Source organism: Ictidomys tridecemlineatus, chromosome 9, assembly GCF_052094955.1.
Source record: "Ictidomys tridecemlineatus isolate mIctTri1 chromosome 9, mIctTri1.hap1, whole genome shotgun sequence".
Classification (NCBI taxonomy): Eukaryota; Metazoa; Chordata; class Mammalia; order Rodentia; family Sciuridae; genus Ictidomys; species Ictidomys tridecemlineatus.
Genome location: NC_135485.1, coordinates 18113896 through 18139500, shown reverse-complemented (window position 1 = coordinate 18139500; position 25605 = coordinate 18113896). Strand labels below are relative to the sequence as shown.

Here is a 25605-nt window from a genome sequence, read left to right as displayed (position 1 = left end):
TAGGGGGCAACGTTTTAAAAAAAACTCTTTACTGGATCCATAAAATCGTAACTCTTTGGCAAGGACTGAGAATTCTGTGTTTTAGGCTGGCATTCGGAGCTTGCAGGGGGCCCTCGTGTGCCAAGGGGAAATGCCTCTCCTGTGTTTTCCTTCATTGAGTTTCCTGACCAAGGTTTTGTTTTCTCCCCATACTGCTCTAGAACGCCCTTGAGAGACGGAAAAACTCAAAGGGCCAGGGCAAATCCAGCAGCAGCGCTCTGACCGGAGTCCTGTCTGCGAAGCAAGGTAGGACCTCGTGCCCCGGGTGGGACAACTTATGAACGTGGCACGCCGGAGCTCGGGTCCACGTGGCATCCAAGCTGCTGGTTTTGTGGGCTGGAAAGCAAGGCCACCACAAGAGCAGCGGTTCCCAAACCCCCACCTGCATCAGGATCCCCTGCAGTTCTTGTTAACACAGAGTGCCAGGCCCACCCAGAGGTCCCCAGTCAGTAGGTCTGGGGAGGGGGCCTGAGAATACCTGTGTTCCCAGGTGGCACTGCGGCTGCCCTGGGGCCCCACTTTGGGAACCACTGCACTAGGTCTTCCTGATACCTGTGCCCCACACGGCGCTCTGCCTTTAGGGAGGCTTTTCCTCCCCTCATCGCAGCCGAGCACCTGTCTCCAAGATGTGCTTGAACCTCCTGGAGTCTCCTTTCCTGGCCTCTGCCATCAGAATGGAAAGCCCGTAGCTGCTGAAGTTGTTCTATCTTGGAACACGTGCCTCTTTCAAAGCAGCACATATTGATTGCAATTTTGTTCCTCCTTCTCGTCAATTCCTATGAAAAATAATGATCTCCCAGGAACAGTCCAGGGGAATAAATAGCAGAGAGCTTGCGTCTGACACTCAATATTTGGAATTCAGTTCTAAACATAAGCCTCGAGTGGCTCAGTGGCCCACTCTGGGCCGTTGACGGTGCCCACCGTACCTACGTGTGGCCGTCCTGATCAGAGCCACAGAGGCTGAAACAGACGTGCCAGGTCTCCAGCTCCCAGCAGCCAGGGCTCTGCACCAGGCAACTTCTGTTTGTCCACTCCATGGGGGAAGAACACCCTAGAATGTTTTTTAGAAGAAAACAATGATATTCTCTACAAACATGCAGTAGCCCATCTGCGTAGCTCCGGCTACCATAAATAGCAACCTGGCATTGAGTGTGGGTTCCCAGTGTGGTCCTGGATGGCGTCACCAGCCACCCCTCACACGGTGACAGATCTCTAAGTCTGACTCAACCGTTCCAGAAAACCCCAATGAAAAGCTTATCAACAGTGATCTTTGGCATCCATAATCAAAGCCTACACATCTACAGCAAAGCACTGTGAAAAGCCAAAACTGATCCCCCTTTGAACCAGCAAGAAATAATCACAGACACATGCAAACATTTGTTGCAAGAAAGTTCTTCACTAGTTATAAAAAAAAATTGTAAACATCAAATATCAAATAGTAGTTAAATAAATTAGCATATATCGTTATATGGACTACTAAAACAGCCATTAAGTTTTATGTTTTAGGGGATGTTAATGTTGTAGAATATCGTTAAGTAGAAAAATCAAGACTTTTCCCCATTTTTGAAGGAAAAAAAATTGTATGTTTATTTACATATAGTCACATATATTTACATATAGTTACATATTATCACATAGATTTACATATAGTCACATAGGAACAATATTCAAAGATACATAATGAGAGATTTATATTGTTTCTTCTATCTGGAAGGAGATCCAGTGTCCTTGTTTTACATCATCTCTGTTTAACTACCCTTTCTAAAAATAAGGGTGGGATAATGCAAGATGCAAAAACTCCAATCCAGGCTCCATGAAATATGCCTATGATCCCAGTGACTCAGGAGGCTGAGGCAGGAGGATTGCAAGTTCAAGCCAGCCTCAGCAACTTAGTGAGGCCCTAAGCAACTTGGTGAGACCCTGTCTCAAAATTAAATAAACAAATAAATGCCAGGGGTGCACCTCAGTGGTAGCGAACCTGTGTTCAATCCCCAGTACTCCGCCCCCCAAAATATGCAAACCAAACTTGAAGAATAGACACTCAGAGTAAGAAAGGACCGGTATGCAGAAGCCTCTCAATGACCCTAGGGTAGCAGAGGCAGAGTTCCACGTGTAGATCAGGTTCATGTTGTGGGAGGGGCTCATGGTTTCTGACATTTAAGTCACTTTGAGCCCAGCCCAACATAAATGGGGAAGCAGAGTTTTAGCACATCCCTATGAAAAAGTCGTAGAAAGTTTAGCGGATGATATTCACGAGTTATTCATTGGGGTGTTTTGTTGCCAGAGATGCTAATGAAATCTTTATTGTATTAACACAAGTATGATCTTTGCCATAAAGGAAGCAGTGGGCCTACTTTTCACTAAACTAATCATCCCATACCTGGGATCTCCCATTATATAGTGATAACTAGCGTGAAGACAAATCAGAAATGATTTTTTTCAACAGACACTTCTGCAGCTAACACAAAAAGCCAGAGCATTTCCTATCAGCGACATTTATAGGCTCCTGGGAGTTTGTCAACAGGGACTCCTCATCCAGGGCAGGGGTGCAGAAGAGATGGGCCCCTTCATGGGGGTCGGAACCCTGCAGGCACACTGGCCTGTGTGGGCCTTGGCTTCATGCTGAACTTGGCCATGAGCGTGGCTTGGCATTTAGTGGAGCAAGGAGCATCCAGGAGCAGCGAGTCTGTGGCCATCTCTTCCCCAGCACTCAGGCACTTGCAGTCTGCTGTGCAGTTCCTCACCGTATCTTTGGACCACTTCATGCTATCATTGGCTGAGTATTTTTCTTTGAAGCAGTTTAACATGACTCGTTCCACTTGGGCTTGTCTTCAGTAGTAGCATCTGTGATTGATAAAATCACTCAGTTGTTATGCCACTTATTTTCTTTCCTACAATACCTTCAAATAGCCAAGTAGCCACCCAAACACACACAAAAAACTCTTTTGCGATCCAAATCACCTCCTGCATTATCTGACCACCTGCCAGGGGTATCGCACTATCCGAGTACAAACAAGGGGCTCAGGGGTAGGAGTCGTTGTCACGTGTGTGGCCGCGTGACCTTTAGCCAATGTGTCTAACCCATCTGTGCCTTGCTTTCCTGTCCATGAAATGGAAATGCATATTACCTTTTTTTCAATTTTAGATCTCAGTGAGTTAGCCTGCAAGTGTCTAACATACTAGGCAAATGCAAATAGTATTATCTTCTTTCAAATTGCAGATGAAAGTCCATTATCACCTGTGGGTTTTATGTTGTTTTACTCTTGACAATCGAGGTGAACCTTCGGTGCAGTAGAGCAGCAGTTCAAAGCTGGGAACCTTCCGTTCGTTCTCCAGGAGGGGTTGACCTGGGTGTGCAGTCCAGCGTTCTCGAAGAACTTACCCCAAGTTGTCCATTTCATGCCCTACCTAGTTCAGGACCTGCTCTCCGAGGACCATGGATGCAGTCTCCCCGCTACTCCGCAGTCCATTTCTGACCTGAAATCTCTGGCAACCGCCCTGTTGGAGACAATCCACGAGAAAAACATGGTCATCCAGCACCAGAGGCAAACCAACAAGTAGGTGGCAGGGCCCTGGGGTGGGGCTGGGAGGGAAGAGATGGGAGGAGGTGACCAGAAATGAAGGGCAGCCAGGGAGAAGCTCAAGGTGACATCCCTCAAGCTTCTGTGCTCTGCTTTGTGCCTGCCTCTGGGCCATCTGCTGGAGCTGAGCAGGGCCCTAAGGCTGGGCGTAGCTTGCTGAGCTTGCCCCGAGGCACACACTGAGGAATGTGTATTTCGTGATTTCTGCCTGGGTGGCTTAACCTACTGCTCCTCTGGGTCTTCTTTTGGTGGGGGGACTCAGTGCCCCTCACAGTGTGACTTGGAGGGGCTCTGACTGGCAGGAGCCGTCAACTGCAGGCAGCTGGACCTGTGGGGAAGTCTCATGTCACTCTTCCAAATAAGCAAAAGAAATGGTGAAAAGGAACAACAAATAAAACAGAACGTCTCGTTTGGTTTTTATAGCACGTTGCCTCTTGTCATATAAAATCAAGCAACTTACAGTAGGTTAGAATAACAATTAGAAGTGACAGAGCAAAATTGAAAGTGTTCAGAGAATGGTAAAGAAAAACAATAAATTAAAGCAATAAATATCACACACATTAGTCTGTTCTCTGTTGCTGTAATTGAATACCTGAGACTGGGTAATTTATAGAAAAAAAAACATTTTTCATAGTTCAGGAGACCAGTAAGTCCAAGAACACAGAACTGGAACCCAGGGAGGGCCATCCTGCTGCATTATAACATGACAAGGGCATCACACGGTGAGACAGAGCAAGGATGCCAGCTTGAGTCTCTATTATAAAGCCACTAATGTCATCATGGGTCCCCACCCCCATGACTTTATCTAGTCCTAATAATTTTCCAGAGGCCCTACCTCTGATACCACTAGCATATAAACTTGCAGATTAAGTTTCCTACATATGAACTTTGGGGAGCATATTCAAAACCTAGGAGGGCCCCTTTCCTGGCACACAGCCTGTCCTAAGAAGGGCCTGACTCGTGACCCTTCTGTTCCTCTGTCACCATCTTGAAATTCTTTTTTTTCAATCTGCATGGCTCATGTTTTTATTTTGCACACAGCTCTGCAAATTCCGTTTCTGGGTCCTGCTCACAAGACCTGCACTCAGAACCAGAATGGAGTGTGGAGGAGCCCAGCAGGGAGTGGAAAGACAGGCTGCAAGCGAGAAGGGGAGGGAGAAGGGGAGGGATCCAGCACTGGGGGCTGGCAAAAGCCGCTGGGGCGGGAGGGGGTGGGGGGGGAGTCAGGTGGGAAAATAAATAAGACAAAAAACAAGATAGGAGAAGGAGAAGGTGAAGCCCAGGGAAGATGTGTGCGGAAGGAAGCAGAGATCTAGGGGGTGACCATCGGACTTTTGCAACATTCTTGCAAAATGAAACTTTCGCCAAGGGACGAAACATACTGATGTGACCTGGGGACACTTCCCAGGGAGCAACAGGAGTTGGCATCTGTGGGACCCTGACAGGTCTGTCCCATCCCTTCAGGAAGCCCGAGCACGCAGTGAGCCTGCTCTGTTCTCCTGCCCACTGAGCCCCTCCTGGGAGCTCTGGGGCGCTTCCCAACCCCCTCAGGTCCTCCAGACCCCGATCTGCGGCAGTCAGTCCCTCCACCTGCCCCACCCTTCAGCCAGTGTCCCTGCCTCCCCTCCTCCCGTCACACGCCACCTGTCACCTTGTGGTCCACACCATCACTTTGCTCTGGGGGCTGTGCTCTCCTGGCCTCCTCTGTCTGGCTCTTCACCTTCCTTCCCCGGTGGCCCTCTGCCCTTTCACCCTGGACCCCAGAGCCTCTCCCAACCTGGGCCTTCCCAGGAATCCCACTCCCTTGGGACTATTGTGAAGAAGGCCTCCCGTGCTCTGCACCGGCCACCCCTCCAGTGTGTCCCGGGAACTGGCCTGTGGTGGAGTGCCCTGGGAGGGCACTGGACCTTGACCAGGAATGCGGGATCCGGGGGCCGGTGGGAGGCAGGTCAGGGCTCTGGGTTCCAGCCCCAGGAGAGTCCTGTGCAGGAAGAGAGGGAACCCTGGCTCTCCCGCCTCCCGGCTGTCATTTTCTTTGATGGTCACTCACTGTTTCCTGAGTGGACAGCACCCTGATGCCCATCTCGAACCGCGTCGTCCTTGGGTGCCAAGGTGCCCAAGGGTCTCCTTTGCTTTTCCTCTGCTCATCCCCCTGCCCCCGGGTCTCCCACCCCAGTCTCCTGTTCTTACTACCCTCCCCACGAGCTCGTGCCCTGTCTCTCTGCCTCTCATTCTCTCTCACTGACTCTTGTCAGATCCTTGTCCCCACAAACCCATCAAGGGCAGTCCCCTGTTTCCAGTTGCTAGGTTCACGGTTTCTCCTTCCTGCTCCTCACACCCAGCAAATCGAGATCCTCACACTCCAGCTGTACCCCACCCCCACCCCCTGCTGCACCCCTCCCCCAGGAACACCGCCAATCAGAGTTCTGAGCCCCCGCTCAGCCACCGAGGTCAAGCTGGGCTGAGTGCCCTGCCTGCCAGAGTCAGCCTTTCAAGGCCACCAGCCTGACCCTTCTGCAGAGGACTCCAGCATCTTCTGGCAGATTCGTTTGCCCACACCCGGGCAGCCACATCCCCAGGTTCCAGCACTGCCTCCTCGGCCAAGAGAGACTGCGTTTCCCTTTGGCCACGTTGGTGGGTCTTCAAGCACCTTTGCCTGTTTAACTGTGTTTTATTCATTTTTGAGCCATCCGTGGTTAAATAACAATGGATCTCCAAACTTCCCTCAGCTGCCCAAATCCCCTTCCTGGGAGAAACGCCGGATCCTAATTTCTTATGCTTTCAAAGGACACATAACAAAGGCAAATGCAAAATGCACATATATACACACACATAAATATTCATGTGTTTATAGAAAAATGGTGAACAATGGTAGCTAGTGTTCACCACAAGAGGTTTTGTTTCCGTTGCTCTGCGTCGTGCCTTCTCCCTTTAAGAAGAGATCCTAGAGATGCTTCCTATCAGTCCATGAGGTGCCTAATGTGCCTTTTTTAACACTTAGACGGTCTTAAGTTTCATATTTTCATTGTTTTATTTGGGGGCATGTAAGGAAATTAATCACAGATGAAGGGCTAAGGATAGAATAGAATCTGGATTTGGCCTGTTTGCTGTGATTTTGCCTTCTGCACTGAAGTGACCAGAGAGCTGTGTTGGGTGGAGCCCCGTGGGCAGGACGGAGGGACCCCTTTCTGGAAGAGTGTGCTCCCCCCTCTGGTTTTCCGGTTTGGCTTGACAGTTGTCCTCTGCAGGGAGAAGGTGCCGTGGGAGCCATCCTGAAGCACATTGGCAAACATGGAGTGACTGACATTCAGTTAATGGACAGTTTGTTTGAGGTTTTTCCTGCCAACGCGTTGGCGGTTGTGTGGTTGGTTGATCTAAGGAGCAGGTGGTGGCACGCTAGTAAGAGCGGCTGTTGTCACTGTTCCTGTCCACTGAACAGCACCGCTAGTGCCCCTGCCCTTCCCCAGAAGCCAAGTCCTTGCATGAGGGGGTGGGGTGGGGACAGTATTCACACGCCTCTCCTGCTATCCCTCCAACCGTACCTCTTCGCCTGCCCTGGGGCTTGGTCACTGAAGATCTTCTAGCAGCTAGAGGCTGTCACGGGTCAGAGCAGAGGTTCAAAGGGCCACCAGGGTGTGGGGGGTCTCCAGGTTGTGCAGACACAGCTGCAGGTCTCCCCTCAGGGCTGAGGTACCTCCCTCTGGCCTTCCCCAGGGGGTTCCCATCTTTGTGATATCCAGAGAGGGGCACAGAGTGGGCAGTTCCTCCCTTAATGGTTAATGTTGTCTTTGCAGATTCCACAAACCTGCCCTCCATGATGCCATGGTCAGGGGGAGCCATGGTCGTGGGGAGCCATGGTCGTGGGGAGCCATGGTCCAGGGGAGCCATGGTCGTGGGGAGCCATGGTCGGGGGGAGCCATGGTCAGGGGAGCCATGGTCAGGGGGAGCCATGGTCAGGGGGAGCCATGGTCAGGGGGAGCCATGGTCAGGGGAGTCCCATGGTCAGGGGAGCCCATGGTCAGGGGAGCCATGGTCAGGGGGAGCCATGGTCAGGGGAGCCATGGTCAGGGGGAGCCATGGTCAGGGGGAGCCATGGTCAGGGGAGCCATGGTCAGGGGGAGCCATGGTCAGGGGGAGCCATGGTCAGGGGGAGCCATGGTCAGGGGGGACCATGGTCATGGGGAGCCATGGTCAGGGGAGCCATGCTGGAGAGCCGAGGGGAAGCCTGGAGTCTCTGGGGTCTCCCTGTGCTGCTACGGGATGTGACCTACAGTCTGTTGTCCTAGAAAACCCTCAGCCAATAAGAGCTTCACATGAAAATCTCCCTACCGTCCCTCCCCCCTAAAAAATCACCTCTCTTAAGCCTGTTTCTGCCTCGAGTCGAGTCACTGTGTCTTTGAGTCTTTGCTGAACTCGGAAGAGCCCCCCTTCCCCCTGCTTATCGGCTGCTTTGCTACAGCATGTCACTGGGTTCTTGGTCCTGAAACCACCAAGGCTCAGGCACATCCTCTAAGCAACCCCTCATACTAAGGACTCAGGAAAAATGAGGTTTGTAATGGTAGTGCACTTGCCACTGGTGTTGACGGTGTTCTTGTTACTGTTTATTACTCCGACCACAACTTCTACTGGGTTCATTTTACCACCTCCAGTCCTGCAGCAGATGATGGTTAAGTTAGAGAAGAAAGCAGCTTCCACAGAGAGACCTGAGCAGGGACCCTGAACATAGATTATTGGGGACACCAGCAAATTCCCTTTGTGTCCTTTCAGGGAGAAATGGCTGTGTTATCCAGAAACACCTGTAAAAGTCTTAGCTAATGTCTGTGCATCAGGCCTTTGCCCACAGCCCGGACGGCAGCCCTCAGCATAGGCAGGGGAAGCCTTATCTTTTGTTTCCAAGAGGCGCCTGGGAGCACACGATCTGATCTCCTTAAGAAACAGGCGTCCACTTGAGCACCGACCATTATGATTGCATCTCAAAACCCGTCATCTGTGAAAAGAGAGCTCGAATCAGAAGGTCTGAGCAAAATATTGAAAGTGAGATTAGGAAGAACAGTGTCTGGTGGAAGGGTCAGGGGCATGAAAGCAGAACAGACCTGGTAAATGCAGTGAAAATGGAAAGTAATTGATAAAGACGATGCACAATTTTAAGACATAAGGAAAAGAAGACAAGAAAAGCCATAAGTACCCAGATGAAGAAAGCCACACAGAGTAGCATCAGAGTTTTCTGTGAACTCAAAGGGAATGTTAATTAAGAGGCTGCAGGTCAACTCAGGTGAAGCAGGATAATCCCAAGCCAGCTATACGTGCAGGGAGAGACGGATCCACGCTACGTTCGCGTGTGTACGTGGGTGTGTGCAGCTATCTCTGGATCTAAAGAGAGGTGGGAGAATAATTCTGGTGTTCTGATTTCTCTTGCTGAAAGGAATTGAAATGTTGCTGTTAAAGTCATCTCCATGTCACTTTAGCTCAGCAGTGCCAGGAAGAACCCCCCCCCCCCAGAAAATGAAGACTGGTTTTCAATTTCCAGGCCAAAGGAAAGTGGTTGACGTTTTAGATAACCATCAAGTGACTTCCCAGCTGTATTTAGTTTTGCATAAAGTGAAGGAGGGAGTGCATGTCCATGTTGATGTCTAACCATGCACAGGTCAAAGTGTGGCTTCCTACTGAAGAATGGGACCTTCACCAATATTCATTCCAGAACTTACATAGCCCAGGGAGTCAGAATGGTGGACATCTTGAAAGCAACAAAATTATTGAAAACTCTTTCAAAATGTTTGTTTTTATACTCACCATAGATAATATCAAATCATAAACAAACAAAAAAAGACCTTTTTTTTTTCTTTTTTTTTTTGGTACTGGGGACTGAACTCAGGGACACCCAAGCAGAGCCACATCCCCAGCCCTATTTTGTATTTTATTTAGAGACAGGGTCTCACTGAGTGGCTTAGCATCTTGCCATTGCTGAGGCTGGCTTTGAACTCTCAATCCTCTTGTCTCAGCCTCCCGAGTCACTAGGATTACAGGCTTTTACCACCACACCATCAAGAAAAGTGTTTTTTAATCAGATATATTTATTAGAACTTTCCCTACACTGGGCAGTGTTCTAGGCACCAGGAATACGGACAGAAGGAAGACATCTAAGAAGAAACTAAGAAGGTACATTGACCCCCAAAGTAGCATGACCCAGTATGTTCAGCCATCTGATTTGTTGGACTTGGTTGTTTGCAAAAATCAAATCCACTCTCACAAAAACCAAAGTATGACACTACTTAGGGTGGTCATGATTAGTTGCCATCTTTAATAATGAACAATTCTTAAATAGAAATTCCATATAGTTTCCCAGGCATCCACCTTGCAGCAGAGGACTTTCTTGATTGGCGTTTGTGGATACACGTGAACCATTCACCTTTTTTCTATTTCCACAGAGCATTATTTACCCAGATGCACGTGCCTCATGTCTCAGGTCTTAAATCTCAGCCCTTTCTGTTAGGGTTTCCCAGCACTGACAGCTGGTGGGTCACTCACTGATCTGCTGCCCCTTTCTCCCCTTTTCCAGAATCCTAGGGAATCGTGTGGCTGAGCTGGAGAAAAAACTAAGAACTCTGGAAGTTTCTGGTTTGTGGAGTCTTCCAGGTAAGCGAGGCTTCATGGAAACGGTCTCTGCGGGTTTGTTTGGTTTTTATGTTTTATTTTGTTCTGTTTTAAAGGAAACTCTCATGTAATTTGCAGAGGATTAAGTTACATGTAAATGACAGAGGATTCTGTCTTTGCAACGACCTTTTATTTGGAGAGCATTGTTGAAAAGTCTACTGGTGTTTAAATGTAGAAACCATCAAGGGAGGGGACAGAATCAGAAAAACACGAAAAATATTCAAGTCTCCTCTGTGGGGCACTGAAGTTTCGCTAACCTGAATTCTGAAACTGTCGTTGTGTATGTCTGTGCACGCGCGCATGCACACACTCACACACACACACACACACACACACACACACACTCTTAATCTTTGTGAATATAGTGAATTGTTTCTTTTTTTTCTGTATCATATAAAGATTTGTTCAATGAAATCATCACTCCTAAAATGAATGTAGACTCTACAAAGATTTGTGCAATTTAATCAGGAGCCCTAAAATCAAATGTAAGATTGTACAAAGATTTGTGCAATTTAATCACCAATTTAATTTGTGCTAAAAGTGAAGGGCCAACAAATCTTTCTAACCCCAACGTCATTCCCCACCATCGTCTCCTGCTTCCCCATCACATTTCCACACGGCTGGAAAACAAGTTTCCCGAGATTTTCTTCCCCACAGTTGTACAATGCGAGAGGAAATTCTGACTTCTCCCTTTAATTAGCTATATTTATCCCATTTATCTTGATAAAATACCCCTTTCAGGAGACCCCCCCCCTCCGCGGTCCCCCTTGTCTTGATACTCTTTAGAAACTTATATTTATCCTTTCCCACCACCTCCTCTGTCCCTGGAAGGAGCATTGTGTGGGTATTTTTAGTTACTTACCCTTTCTGTTCAAACCGGTCTCTTCTCCCCTTGACTCATTTGGGCTACTTCCCTGTAACGTATGACAAATGGAAATTGCCACAGGGAGGTGGACGACATAGAGTTTTCTTAAATGTGAATCTGAACAGCTGCCTCCGGTTGCCTGGAAGTGCGTCTCATAAATTGGGAATTCTAGCAGAGGTTCCTTGAACTTGGTGTCATAAGACCTAACAGAACTAATTAGTGGCAAGTGCGTCCTGGGGATCGAATGCCCCATCTTGCACACGGCCCCTTTGATGCTGTTAGACCTCATCTTCCAAGCCAGACCTCTCTTCTAGGGCACTGCATTCCACACACTCAGGCAAAGTCGCCATTTATTTGTGTAGTCGGATTCCTGTTTCTGTGCACGTACTGTGGTTTGGGTTTGTTTTTTTGTTTGTTTGTTTGTTTCTCAAAATGACTTAGTGAAATTTCCCTCTATTTCATTTCTATAATTTATGTAAAAAGACAGAAGTTGAATAAGTGAACAAATGCAGAGAATTTTCTGTCTCTGGTGTTGTTTGGTCCTGGGGGGACTTAATGGCCATTTTTCAATAACAGTTGTCTCTTTCCTTTTTTCTCTCTCTCTCTTTTTTTGCTGCCCAAGGCCTGAGCTACAATGTTTCCGTGGGACTCGGGAGTATGTTCCTTTTTGAAATATGGGCTTTGGGGCTAACACCAGCCATGCTGTGTATCATCCCTGCGTGTAAATAAGTAGCAATGCATTGTCTGTGTTCCTTTCTGACTGGAACAGCCCATGGGAACAGAGAGATCAATTAGTTATAAGCCAACACCAGAGGGTGGAGCCAGCTTCAGGGACCCACCTGGGTGGATTTTATGCCGCTGCCTGGTTGTTCTTGTCCCTGCCTCCTCATGGATACCAATGGGGGGACAGAGAAAGATCCCCAGCTGTGTGACGTGGTGGCATCTCCCTGGTGCACTGGGGAGGGTGCTGTGATATTTTCGTGGTATGCTGTCTTCCATCCCTGGTGACACAGGGCGGGGAGCCTCCTCCACTGAAGGCCCCACAGTCCCTCCCGGGCTCGCTGTGTTTCCTTTTGAACTACCGCCGCAGGGTGGAGAAAGGCAGGGGTTCTCCTCCCCCTCCCCCATTTCTTCCCTTCCGCATCCACTCCCCAGATCCCTGTGTTTGGCAGCTGGTGGTCCGAGCCCCATGTTCCAGAGATCACCAGCTCCGTCTTCTTGACAGTGCCTTGAAGGGGTTGGTGTCTTCTCCTGTAAGCCAGCCGTCCATGCGTTGACACCTCGCTGAGCAGAGACTTTGTGGATGTGGTGCTGTTCCAGGGTGCTGGTCACCCCGCCGTCCCCTCCGGGAGCCTGCAGTTAGGGAGCGAGAGGGATGGCTCAGACAGAGAGGAGGACAAAGTGAACGTGGTTCCAAAGAAGTTGGTGTGTGAGGGACCCACGGGAGGAGTCCCTGGTAGGCCAGGCGAGAGCAGGGTCACGGAGGGCCAGCACTGGGTGCCACTCCAGTGGCAGACGTGGCTGATGGGGCACCGGGCTCTGCCTGGCTGGCCCCAGATGCTGCCCGCAGCGGCCAGAGCTGCTGTGTGAGAGAACATCCTCCCCTCTCCGGACCTAGTCAGATCCCCTCATGTTACATAAGGAAACAGGAAGGACATTAGTTGACACCTAAGGCCACAGAGGTGGTGCTGAACCCAAGCATCAGCCTGTCGTGTCGGTGACAGCCCTTCAGAGAGCCTGCAGGCCGTGGAGAGCTTGCCCCTGGCTACCACGCCACGCACTGACTGCTGGACTTTGCGCTGCGACTTTTCATCGACTGCCCTCTCCTTCCCCACTTGCTCTCTCAGTGACAAGTGGACAGCAGGAGGTGGGCATGTTCAATAAATGTCACAGCCTGCAGAGAGAAGTCATGGGTAGCAAAGCCTCTTCCACACTCTAGAGCATCTGCAATGGGTGGGAAAGGTGTGGGGCTATTGAGGGAGCCAGAGGGGGACCCCACTGACCGTGCCCCCAGCAAGAAATGGCCCTCCATCACCTCCCCAAGCTGCTGCCCTCCAGCTCCTCTCTCAGCCCTTGTCCCACCTCTGCAGAAGACTGGTGCACAGGTGCCTCTGAGGGTGGCTCCCGGATGTGTTCATTCTCCAAAAGACACACTGAAAGCCAGGGACTCCCGCTAGTGCAGCGCCTTTGAGCTTTCCTCCTCCGTACTTCAGGCGTCAGCCTGAGTAAGGAAACGTGTGGCTTGAGAATACTTGGTACAGGGGCTGGGGCTGGGGCTCAGAGGTAGAGCGCTGGCCTACCATGCGTGAGGCACTGGGTTCGATCCTCAGCACCACATAAAAATAAAATAAAGACAATGTGTCCACCTATAACTAAAAATAAGTATTAAAAAAAAAAGAAAAGAAAATACTTGGTACATTTTGGAGCAGGGGAGGGCTTTTGTGCCAGAAGGCCTCAGTACAGCTTCCAGATGCTCAGACACAGCCGAGTGGAAGGGCTGTGTACACCAGTGGACTCCAGTTTGTGGACTTCCACCTCTAGACCTAAGGACCAGATGGAAGTACAAGGTGGCCGACCACCAGACTTGAGGCCAGCTTGGCCAACATGAATGGGATCTGGACTTGATATTTAGAAATAAGAGACACAGAGCCTTCTAGGAAGGTATTTTAGTCCTGCAGACATTTAGAAGAATGATGGAAACTTGGTGTTTTTCCTTATCAGGAAATGATCTCTGGGTGAGAGTTCTTCCCCACCCCTTCTGGGATGGGGCCCGGATGAGGAGTGGCTTGTTCCTCTTTCTACGTGCTCTTCTTTTGGGGGGGGAGAGCTTTGATGTTGCTGGTACCAGTGTTTTGGAGGAGCTGTGTGGGATAGATGATGACCCTGTGACTGAGTGGGGTCAACGGGGACAGCCCACCTCAAGAATTCCTCTGGAGCAGAAGGCTGAGGCTGGCTTGGTCACTCAGCCACAGCTAGCTCCCACCTCTGCTTAGACTTCTGATTCTTTGGCCACCGAGACAGGGGACATTGGAAGGCAGTGGCTCAGGGTGTGTTCCTTACAGAGCCCCCTGAAGGCTAGACAGTTTTCAGTCTCCTGAAACATGGGTCTGGACACGGAGTCTCACCTTGACCTGTGGACAGGTTGTGTGGCCTTGCTGGAGGGAAACAAGACATCCACCGCGAGACCCCTGCTACCCATTCATAGTGACCAGAGCCTGTTCCCCGTTAATCCTCCCAGGAGCTCCCTGATGGCCCCTTTGCAGCATGCTGGGGTCCCTGATGGAGCGGTGACTCACTCTGAGGCCTCCTCACATCCCAACTGCAGATCAACAGCTGCCTTTAGGAAACCTCTCCAGACTAAGGTCCTGAAGATTTCTAGATTGTTTTTTTTCCACATGAGGGATGCAGAACATCAAGTTCAGCTCCTACCAGGTTCTACACTTCTGGGATGACTCTCAGATGGCGGCCAATCACCCATTCCATCCACATGGGGTGGCAGCAGCACACAGACCACCAGCCGCAGGATTCCCAGGGACACCTCAGCCGTTGATTCAGACGCTGTCAGACACCGACCAAGCACCCACCACGTGCCAGACTCTCTCGCGTGGTCTTGGAAATCAAGCTAATAGGACGTGGTCTAATGGAGAAAAGGAATCATGAACAAGTTCAGGGGAGCCGGGACACAAGGGTGGACTTGTCCAAGGGTCTCCAACGATAGTAGACTTTCATTAGCCAGGTGTAGTTCTGTGCTCTGCGAACCTGAACCTGGGTAAGAGCATAGAGCTTAGAGCCCCTGATCTGAGCCCAGAGACATTTAGTAGGTTGGCTTCACACAGCCTTAGCAAGGGTCCTGCTCAGAGTGAGACAGGTGAGACTCATTACGTGCAGGCAATGTGCCAAGATGTCCCCGAGGTTGGCACCATCCTGTCACTATTTATAGTAGAGGACATTGAGTCACCATCCAGGTTCTCACAGCCATTTTGCTGTGGGGCTAGAATGTGAACTCAAGTTGGAGAACAGGCTGAATTCGTGGGCCCTGAGGGTTCCGTTTGCAGTAGGAATCCCAAGGCCTGATGGGCCAAAGTTTGGCATTGCATCCTGGCTGGAAGGCTCTCTCACCTCCTGTCCACATATCCCTGCTCATCACGCTCATGTTCAAAGCCACTCTTCCCGGCCGCTCACCTCTGAAGCTTGCCGTGTCCTCTAGAGTTGGACCGGCTCCTTTCCTCCTCCTCTTTGCTCCAAACTTTCCCTATCCATTAAGGGTTCCATCCTCACAGGTAAGGGCTTTGGCTGAATGGGACTGCAAAATCCACCTGGAAGCTCAGGTGGGATGAGGTGGAGAACTTGATACAACCCGCTAGGACAGAGTGATCAGTCCATCTAAATGACCAAGTGGAATTAAATCACAGTATGTGTGGCCGAACTAAGTGTTCCAGCAGGTGACATTTGCTGACCGTTTACTGAACACCCAAACGCTTTTCATTGATCAGTTCATTTCATCTTCACAACCATCCAAAGATGCCAGGGGTGGAGTGGGGGGCGGGGCAGTAATTCCTTCCTCATTTGACAGATGAGAGATGTGAGGCCCAGAGAGGTCAGGGGGTCCTTCTGATGTGGCACAAACCATATGGTCTAGTTCCAACGCCTGCTCACCTCAGCCCTCTGCTACTGTTTTATGGTCATCGTCTCCCCCAGCCACTTGGTGTTGGTGCACCCAGGCTGCCTTTACTGGTGGCTTTTGTTGGCCTGGGGATCACCCAGGATTAAAGAGGATTCCTGACCCGAACAGCCAGGTAAGCACAGGGGAGTAAATGTGACCCAGTCCCACTGATGACATAGTATGTCTGCTTTCCCCTTCTCTGTGACAGGAGGCAAGGACACCCTACTGTTCAGCGACCCTGCTCTTCCCACCACACAGAGGTCAAGATCCCCCCTGCTGAAGTTTGTTGACCAGCCCACAGAGACCAGAGTGAACCCCAAGGATGGTAAGCACAGCATGGTTTCTCTGCCTTTGCCTGACCCGTGTCTACCTCAGTGGATGCCAGTCCCTTTCCCTGTGGCAGCTCTGTGGACAATCACGACTTTCCTCACATTTACCTGGGTTCATCTTGTTGGGAGATCCCTGCCCTCTGGGCAAGGTGGCATTGCGATTTAGAGTGGCCTCGGGAGTTGACCAACTTGAGGTCACATTCCAGCCCCACAGCAAAATGGCTGTGAGAACTTGGATTGTGACTCAATTTCCTCTGCTATAAAGAGTGACAGGATGGTGCCAACCTCGGGGACATCTTGGCACTTTGCCTGCGCGTAGCAAGTGATCTGGGAACTTGGAGTGGAGAGAACGTCTCCTCCGTCAGGCACACAGTTCTGGAGGCTGGGGGTTTGAAGTAGATCAAAGACCCACAAGAGGACCAGATAAGGCCACAGATATGGGCGCCAGGTCTCTTCCTATGTGGAGTCTTGTCTCCCCAAGAAAACTTTCCTTCACATTTTTAGAAGTTTTCCTCCACCCCTCAGTGTGGTAGCCAGCTTCTAAGATGGCGCCACGGGATCCCTACCCCTGGGCATTCCCCCTGGTGTAGTCCCCTCTCTCACTGTATTGGGGCTGGTTGTCAACCGAGTGCTGTGGAAGTGGTGGGATGTGAATTTTGAGGTTGGGTCATAGAAGACATGAGGCTTGTGCCTTGCTCTCTCTGTCTTGGATCTTTCACTCTGGAGGAAGCTGGCTGCCAGGTCAGGCGGCTCCTCAAGCCGCCCCACATGGGCTTCACAGGGTGTGGAACTGAGGCTTGCGGCCAGCCTCCATGTGAGTGTGCCATCTGGGAATCAGGTTCCCCAGCTCCAGTCAAGCCTTCAGATGTTATAGTCCTGGTCAACACTTTAATGGAACCTCACAAGTGACCACTAGTCAGAACCATCACACTAAACTGTTCCCAGACTCCTGGGTCTTAAGCTGGTAGGTTCTGGAATGATTGGTTACACAGCAGTAGATAACTGATATTCCCAAAATGCGACTATCAAGGTTCTTTCCTTAAACATCTGCATTTCTTCTCCATCTTCTCTTGCTCAGAGTCATACCTTCAATCATCAACTCCATAAGAATATTCTCAAAGCGCCCCCCCCCTTACTGGTTTCCTCCTGCAGTTACAACTCCATATTTCCCAAGGCCTGGCTTTCCCACTGAATCTCTCTTCCTGCTTCCTCCTCCTTTTCCTCACCCTCTCAACTACTCAGACTTAACATGGTAGAGTCCGCCTCCTTCCTTCTCGGCCTTGTCTGTCACAGAACTCCCTCTGTAATGTCCTGCCCCTGGGTCCCTCCCACCGCTGGCTTGGTTCAGGTCCCCTGGCCTCGTTGGCAACCCCCTCCTGGATTTTCTGCCTCCCACAGCAGAATAAAGCTGCCAGCTGGTTTTCCATCGTGTCTGTAAAACCCTGCGCGGTGCTCAACTGTCTTCTGCCTAAAATCTCAGCTCTGCACCTGGCCTCGCCCACCTTTCTCACCTTATGGTCACCTGAACTTTTATCCAGTGGACTAACAAGTTAGCTATGATTGGGCACAACTTGAAGAATCAACAGTGTATTACTTACCAGGAGTCTTTGGGTCAGATAGGTGGTTCTGCTGCTCTGAGCTGGGTCAGAACCTGTTCAAAACACTCTTCATGTAGGGGGGTAAAGTAGAAGCCAGGCCGTTTCCGGGATTTCAACTAAAAGGCTCCCCAAGTACTTGTGGGGGAGTTCCTAGAGAAAACCCCTAACTCTGGTAGGTGCCACACTGACAGAGAGCAAGGGTGGCACTTTCCAATCTGTAGCACGTGGCTGTTTACAAGGGTAGCCTGTCACACACTCCACCTCGTGTCTTGGCTGGTGGTCATCCCATCGCGGCAGCCAGTGCAGAACGTCCCGTCTGCTCTGGGTGTGCTGAGCCCGGGGGCTGGCCTGGGGCTGGGCCTGCTGCACTGAACTGGAGCATGAACCTGGCTTGATTTTCACAAGGGCAGCCTTAAGTAATGGACTGATTCAAAATGATAGTTTCCTGAGTGCCATCATCAGCTCTCATTGTTCCCACCCCGTCCTCACCGGCACTGGGGGAGGCAAGGAGGCATTTTGGAGTGGCTGTCAGCATCTGGGATGGCCACACCGCTGCTGCAGCCCTGATTAATTCCAACCCAAAGCAGCGCCCACTCAGGAGCACAAAGCCCAGCAGAGACCAGTGAACAAAGGCAGACAAATGTCCCCTCTGGGCCAAAGAGGCAGAACGCATTTAGGGGTCTAGCAATCATTTCTATAAAGCAACACGGGTGTTTTTCATCTTTAAAGAAGAAAAAGCACTTTTCTTTCCACACTATTTGTGTCATGAGGCATCTCGGTCAGTCAACTGCCTTATCATTATTGAGATGTGTATTGTGATGAATAAGTATTAATGATATTAATTCTGTTTGCTAAAACGGCACAGAAAATTGCTATTATTTGCAATAATATTTTCCTACTCTTGGCTGCTTCAGAAATCTTTTATGCAAATGGCAATGCTGTTCTGGAAGGAAGAATACAACCCCACAGCTTAAGAGTTAATGTTCCAGAATCCCAGAGTTAAAGGGGGATTTTGCCACCACAGCAAGTAACCAGAAGTCTCAGGGACAGAGCAACAGCCATGACATTTTCAGGAACTTTTCACTTGTCCTGATGATGACTTGAGTACAGAACACTTTTGGGATATATTTTAGGTAAATGAAAGAGGGGACTGTGTTGGTGAATCCCACTGTTGACCCATAATCCAATGCCAGGGCCTGGCCCCTTTATCTTTATCATCCTGATTCTGGAAACATAGCCTTTCTCAGAAAAAAATAAATAGGACCAAACAAGAACTGCAGCCTGTGTTTGTGCATGCCCTTACTGCCGCTGTTTTAACCTAGAACGAGAATGGTGACAGTCATGTCCCCTCTACCGCACCCATTCCCCTGCAGAAAGGTTAAAAATGTCTCTCTGGTCATCTCAGAGGTTTGCCATTTTTAAAAAAGATTCATATATTTGGACATGAGCAGAATGTCATCTAAAGAAATGACAGGAGGCAAAATACGAGTGACCAAAAGGCCCCGGGTCTTTTAGACTTCGTTCCCTGCGAGGTGAATGAGACAGAGAAGATCAACCTGAATCATGGTAAGAACACTCTGCAAATGGCGCAGGGCTAGGGTGTTAGGAGTGAGGTTAATTAATTTTTCAGGGGCAGCAGAATATAGTGTTAAGTGTCCTGGAAGAAGTAATTTCATAAGAGTAATTTCCAGAAGAGTTTATTCATCTCACATTGGTGAAAAATTTAGCTGCAGAAGGCACTATCATTTACTCCTTCTGAATCAAGCTCCCCCACTCCGCTGCAGACTTGCTCCTTTGACTCCCTGTTTCTCATGTCCCCTCTGCAACCACCATAAAAATTTCCATTTGTTAGTATGAAATGTATATGATTGCTCCTTGAGCTACCTTAGGTGTAGCTAAATGTTTGTGTGAATTAGAATAAATCTCTTTTTTTTTCCCCAGAAAGTACCATTTTAAGAACTTCTAGGGTAGCAATCTGAATTGAATACAACTTGCAATGAAGAATATAAATTCAAGGATTAATTTTCATATGTTAATGCATGGCATTTAAAAATGTGTGCTAATATATTCACTTATTCATGCATTCATGTACCAGCCCATATATCCAAACTATTTAATAAACTATTTATTGAGTCCCCACAGTAGAACACGGATAAAACTCAAGAATTTTAATCAGGCTAGAATTTATACTTAAGGTATTTTGAGGTAGCAGATTGGTGGGAGGAGTGTGGCCTTACGGGAAGTCAGGCACTGGGAATGTGACCTGTGACAGAGTGAACCAGATGGGCTTCATGTGGGAGGTGGCATTGGGCCTGACCCTTGAGGTGTATCATTGGGATATAAAAAGGAATGACAGTCCTGGAAGAATCCACCACCGTAGCAAAGGCAGGGGACTGGGTGGTGCACCAGAAAGGGCTGGCCTTTGCAGGAGGGTGGGGTTGGGGTGCAGGAGTTAAGGGAGATGCACGTGGGGTCCTGGAAGCCTGAGTGCTGGTTACCAGCTTGGGCTTTGTTCCCAAGCACTGGCAGCCTTGGAAGGGTTTGCTCTCTGGGGAGAGCCGGGGTGAGGTTTGCACTTCAAGCTCACAGTGCTCCTCACACTGTGGTGTGTACCCACATGGCCTGGGATCTTACTAAAATACAGCCGCAGAACCAGTAGATGTGGGGAGGCGGTATCTGAGATCTTGTATGTCTGCCAAGCTCCCAGTGCTGGTCTGCAGACCCCACCTCGAGTAGCAAAGCTTTTAGGGATGGCTCCTCCCCCAAGAGGGTGAATTGGAGCAGGAGGAAGTGAGGCCAAGGAACTGATTAGGAACTAACATGTGTTGTGATCCTAGCTGAACAGGTCTGAATAGGTATTTTTATTTTCAATCCAGGTTTGCTTAATTCACTAATTTATATATTCATGTATTTCATTTAAGCCTAAGAAATGATCTCATTTTCAGGTAGAGTATTTATGTAGAAGAGGAATGCTTAATTCAGACTTTGTAAAGTATTAAGTAGATTTGATTGAAAGCGTCCCTGAGATTTTTCTGTAGTCATCAAAAAGTCTAAAGAGCTGAGTGTGATGGCATGCATCTGTAATCTCAGCTACTGTGGAGGCTGAGGCAGGAAGATTGCAAGTTCAAGGTCAGCCTGGGCAACTTAGAAAGACCCCATCTCAAAATTAAAAAGACTGGGGGTATAACTCAGTGGTAGAGCACCCCTGGGTTCAACCCCTAGTAAAACACACACACACACACACACACACACACAGCTCAAAGGAACAAAATGGCTTTTTTAAGTGTGAAAAGAAAATTTGTACCAGGAGAATTAGAGGGAAGACCTGCCTTGCTCAGGTGAAACCCGCCATCTCCTCCCTAATGATTTCATTTTTTAAAAAATCACCTATAATCACTTCCTCTTGTTTTCATCCTTCTTTATTTTGGTAGTTTCATTTTTATTTCATGATCCATCTTATTTAGCTGTCTCATTTCTAGGGTTTCTCAGCTTTTTAAAAACAGATTTAGCCACTTAAAAATATTGTTCTTAATTTTTAATTGACCCAGTTGATGCATAATGATACTAATGTTTATGGGATACACTGTGACCTTTCAATATATGTGTACACTGTATTGAGATCAAATCAAGGTCAAGGAATATCCATAATCTCAAATATTCATGATTTTGGGGAGATTGGAAACATTCAAAATCCTATCTACTAGATGTTTTGAACTGTACAATAAATGTGAACCATATAATCATTTTTTACTTTCTTAAGATTTTAAGCACTTATTAGGTAAATTAAGTGCTTAAAATGCATCTAGTTGTTTAATTGAATAAAGAAGTGCTCAAAAACTACATGTTGCTCAAATTCATAAAAACTTTTATGCATTGTACAAAATTGACTGGATCATAGATATTATGACGTCAATTGTATGTTGCATTGTTATGTGTTAACTGCATTTCAACTCAATCTTTTTAGATCATACCTTCTTTTTAGGTAAAATCTTGAAGTATAAAAACATTAGATTTATGCCGTCTTGACTATATGATCTTTCTAGATCAAGTAATCCTCAAAGTTCATATATAACCCTTATGGACAGTTAACGCATACCTGTCACCTGTGGGGGTCGGAGGGTCTGAAATATCCAGCCTGGTTTGCATCTGCTGTCTGAATGCTTCCCGGTACACTGGCTGAGATGGTGTATGAAGGTCATGTTCAGCCAAGCTGTGGGGAAACAGGCCACCACCCTGATGTAGAGGGACCTTAGACGGCTGACCCGTGGTTTACGTTGAGAAGGAAAAGTGAGCAGAGGCAGACAGCAGTGGCCTGGCCAGCTCAGGCTGCTCTAGAAGAGTACTATGTATTTACTGATTTAAACAACAGATATTAACTCCTCATCATTCTGGAGGCTGGGAAGTCCCGGTTCAGGGGGCTGTGGATTCAGTGAAGAGGACTCTTCCTGGCTTTTGCATGGTGGCCTTCTTTCTATGTCTTCAAGTGGTAGACAGAGAGTCTTACAAAGGCACTAAATCTTTCATGGGGAGCTCATCTTCATGACCCTTTGAAACATGATCACCACCCACAGTTCTCGCCTCAAAAGCTACCATGTTGGGGGCGAGAGCATCAGCACAGGAATTTGGAGAGGGCACAGCATTCAGTTCATCACCCAGAGGGACACGGGCAGGGTTTAGTCATGGATGGAAAGCAAGAGGAGCTGATATACTAAAGTGGCTTCAAGTCTGAAGTCTAGGTGACCACAGGGCAGTATGGAAATGGCATCATGGCATCAGGAGGAGGTGTGCTGGGGGAAAACTGTCTTCCAGAAAGAGCCAGCAGGTTTTCAAGGTAGAGGATCCAATCAGCAGTCAGAAACATTAGGTCTGGATGTCTTACAGGATAGGTGGTAGAGCCACGGATATAGCTGTGGAAGTTGCACTTGTGGGCAGGGGTTAATGGCCAGTGGGCAAGACACTGCATGAAGAAGGGAAGTGAAACACAGGCCGCATCATTGGGGAAGACCGCTGAGAGGGTCCAGGAGATATCAGGATCAGCCAAGGAAACTAGGAGGGTACTTCTATGAGGCCAGATAATGACCCCAAAGATTTCAGGCTGAATTCCCTAGAACCCATAAACCCTACCTCCTCTGGCACAGGAATTTCACAGAGGTGACTGATTTATGGATCTTGAATTATCTGGGTGAACTCTTAATATGGTCACATGTGTCATTACATGAAGAAAGCAAAAAGAGAGAAGGTGACAAAGGTGGGAAGGAGGCAGCCATCAGAAACTGGGAGAGGTCAGGAGCAGACCTCCCCTGGGGTCTCCAAGGAAGTGTGGCCTTGGCTGCCACCCAGTGGAACCCACCTTGGACTTCTGAACTCCAGATCTATAACAGAACCCATTTGTGGTGTTTTAAGTCATGAAGTCGTTGGTTATTTGTTACAGCAGCCATAGGAGACTAATACAGCATGCTCACAGAACTAGCTTGGAGGAGAAACAAAAGAACATGGTATTGTCCTAGAAAACACAGGCAGGGAAAATTGAGAGGGGTGTGTGGCCAGTGGAGATGGGTGCTACCAGGGAGACAGAGGAGGGGACTGAGAAGAGAACAGGAGCTGGTGTTGCGACCTCCCTGGTGGGGAGAACATAGGTCAGATTGAAGGATCTAAGGTAGGAATCAGACTCGGGAAATGGAAGCAGTGGGTGTAGACTCCCCAGCCTACAAATCAGAGCAGATTCTTGGAGTCTGCATATCTTATTTTTTAAAACTAGTAACACAAGCTCTTGTTAAAAATGTAAATAGCAAAAAGAAAAAAATGTAAATAGCACCAAAAGTGCGATTCAATTCAGAGTCTTCTCCACCCTTGCTTCCTGCCCTGGTCCTTAGTCTGTTGTTCCCCAGAGGTAACTTAACATTTTTTAGTGTCTACAGTTTGAACATCCCTAATCTGAAATTTGGAAGGCTCCAAAATCTGAAACTTTTTGCATGTTAACATGATGTCCCAAGTGGAGTTCTGCACTTGACCTCATGTCATGGGTCACAGTCAAAATGCACATGCACTGAAAATATTGCATACAATTCTTTTTGTGCTATGTGTATGAGGTGTGTATGAAATGACTGAATTTCATGTTTAGACTTGGGTCCCCTTCTAAGATATCTCATTATGTATGGGCAGAGATTTAAAAAAATATATCTGAAATTCTTCTAGTCTTAAGCATTTAGAATAAGGGATGCTCAACCTGTACCTCTAGAAAGAATTTTACAATTGGTCAGAGTACTTCTGTACATAATCCCCTTGGTGAACTGTTTCCATGTTTATGCTATTAAAATCAATGCTGTATTGAGCATTCAGGAACCAATGTCTTGAAATATTTGGTCTGATCTCCCTGGGTAGATTCCTAATGATAGAATTACTTTCTCAAATACTTTTAAGGATGAGATAGATGATGTCCAAATGACCTATAAAAGCATTTGGGTACTTTTCATTCTCTTACTTTATATAATTGCCCTTACTTCCCTATATCCTTAGCAATGCTGAACTTTGTAAAACCTTTTAATTTTTGCCAGTTGAGATGATGGGAAACCACCTGTTGCAATTTAGATTACGTTAATTGTGTGTGATGATGTGAGTCATTTCATGTGCTCACTGGCCATTTGTATTTTTTTTCCTGTGAATTGCCTGTCTTCATTCAATGTTTTTCATTCAATATTTGTTGGAAATTGTGTGTTTAAATGAACCACTTCTAAACACGAGGAAAAAATCCTACAAACCTCATATAGAGCAAAAGGAGTCAGACAGAGACTGGTGTGCACAGGTTCCGGTATATAAAGTTCAGCGACCAGGCAAAACTGATTTGGACATTCTAAACAGGATAGTGATTAGAGAAGTGACCAGGCAGGGATTCTGGGGGCACTAGACTAGGACGTGTTTGGAAGAGATGGGTAATATTCTATTTCTCATCCCAGTTTCTGGTTTTGTTAGTGTATTCACTTTGAGAAAATTCATTTTTCTTAGTATAGTTTGGATCTTATGTGGCTCTTAAGATCATGTGTTAGAGGCTTGGTCCCCAAGGAGATGCTACTGGGAGGTGCAAAACCTTTAAAAGGTGGGGCCTAGAGTGACATCTTCAGGTCATTGCAGGGGGGGCGGGGATGCCTTTGAAGGGAACAGTGGAAGCCTGGGCCCTTCCTCTCTTCTCTTCTGCTTCCTGGTCAGGAGGCAGCTGTTGTGGTCCACCTCATACTCCTACCATGATGTGCTGCCTTGCCCAAAGTGATGGGCCCAACCAAAACTGTGAGCCAGATAAGCCTTTCTAAGTTAGATGTCTCAGGTATTGGCTGTAGTAACGGGCAGCTTGATCATGCAGAGCTGTATGCTTATATAGATTTGTCCAATCTCCTCACATTATACTTTCATTAAAAAAGAAAAGTAAGGCCTATTTTTGAAAATATTCTTGAGTGCTTACAATGTGTCTCATAATGCGGACCAGCCAGCCGAGGCTCTAGTTCTCATGGACTTAAAGTTCTTGGATAAGTTACACTTGTCAAATGCTTAGCTCAGTACCCAGCACAAATGCTCACCAATGTATGAGCTGGCAGGGTTCACTTTAGAGAAGGGAGAAACTGAACGGTGTCATCAGAAACCTAAAAGGCATGTCCCCTTCCTGGAAGGTCACCTGTATGTGAGTGAACCTGGGAACCGAAGCTGTAGAGTGAAACAGGACCTTGCAAAGACCTAAGTGATAGGAATGGAACTTGATCCCGAGCCTCCAAGCAAAGAGTTTTAAGCAAGCAAATGGCCTGTTTAGAACATGCTCCACCTTGTCCCCACCCCTGCTTGTTCTTCCGCTCCCCACATCCAGCATGCAGCCTGAAAACACACCTGCACGTGT

General features: G+C 48.1%; 1 protein-coding gene across 5 annotated transcripts in view; it reads left to right on the top strand.

Annotated features, from left to right (window-relative positions):
• Ccdc149 (coiled-coil domain containing 149) overlaps nucleotides 1–25605 on the top strand; it is a 90578-nt gene that overhangs the window by 61397 nt on the left and 3576 nt on the right. For 3 of the 5 annotated variants that reach the window (XM_078021146.1, XM_078021143.1, XM_078021142.1), the window contains 5 exons: nucleotides 201–285; nucleotides 3452–3596; nucleotides 10177–10253; nucleotides 11759–11791; nucleotides 16008–16124. In XM_078021146.1, coding sequence (XP_077877272.1) covers nucleotides 201–285; nucleotides 3452–3596; nucleotides 10177–10253; nucleotides 11759–11791; nucleotides 16008–16124 — 457 coding nt within the window. The remainder of the gene's footprint in view (nucleotides 1–200; nucleotides 286–3451; nucleotides 3597–10176; nucleotides 10254–11758; nucleotides 11792–16007; nucleotides 16125–25605) is intronic. The other 2 variants (XM_078021147.1, XM_078021144.1) reach the window with 1 other exon arrangement.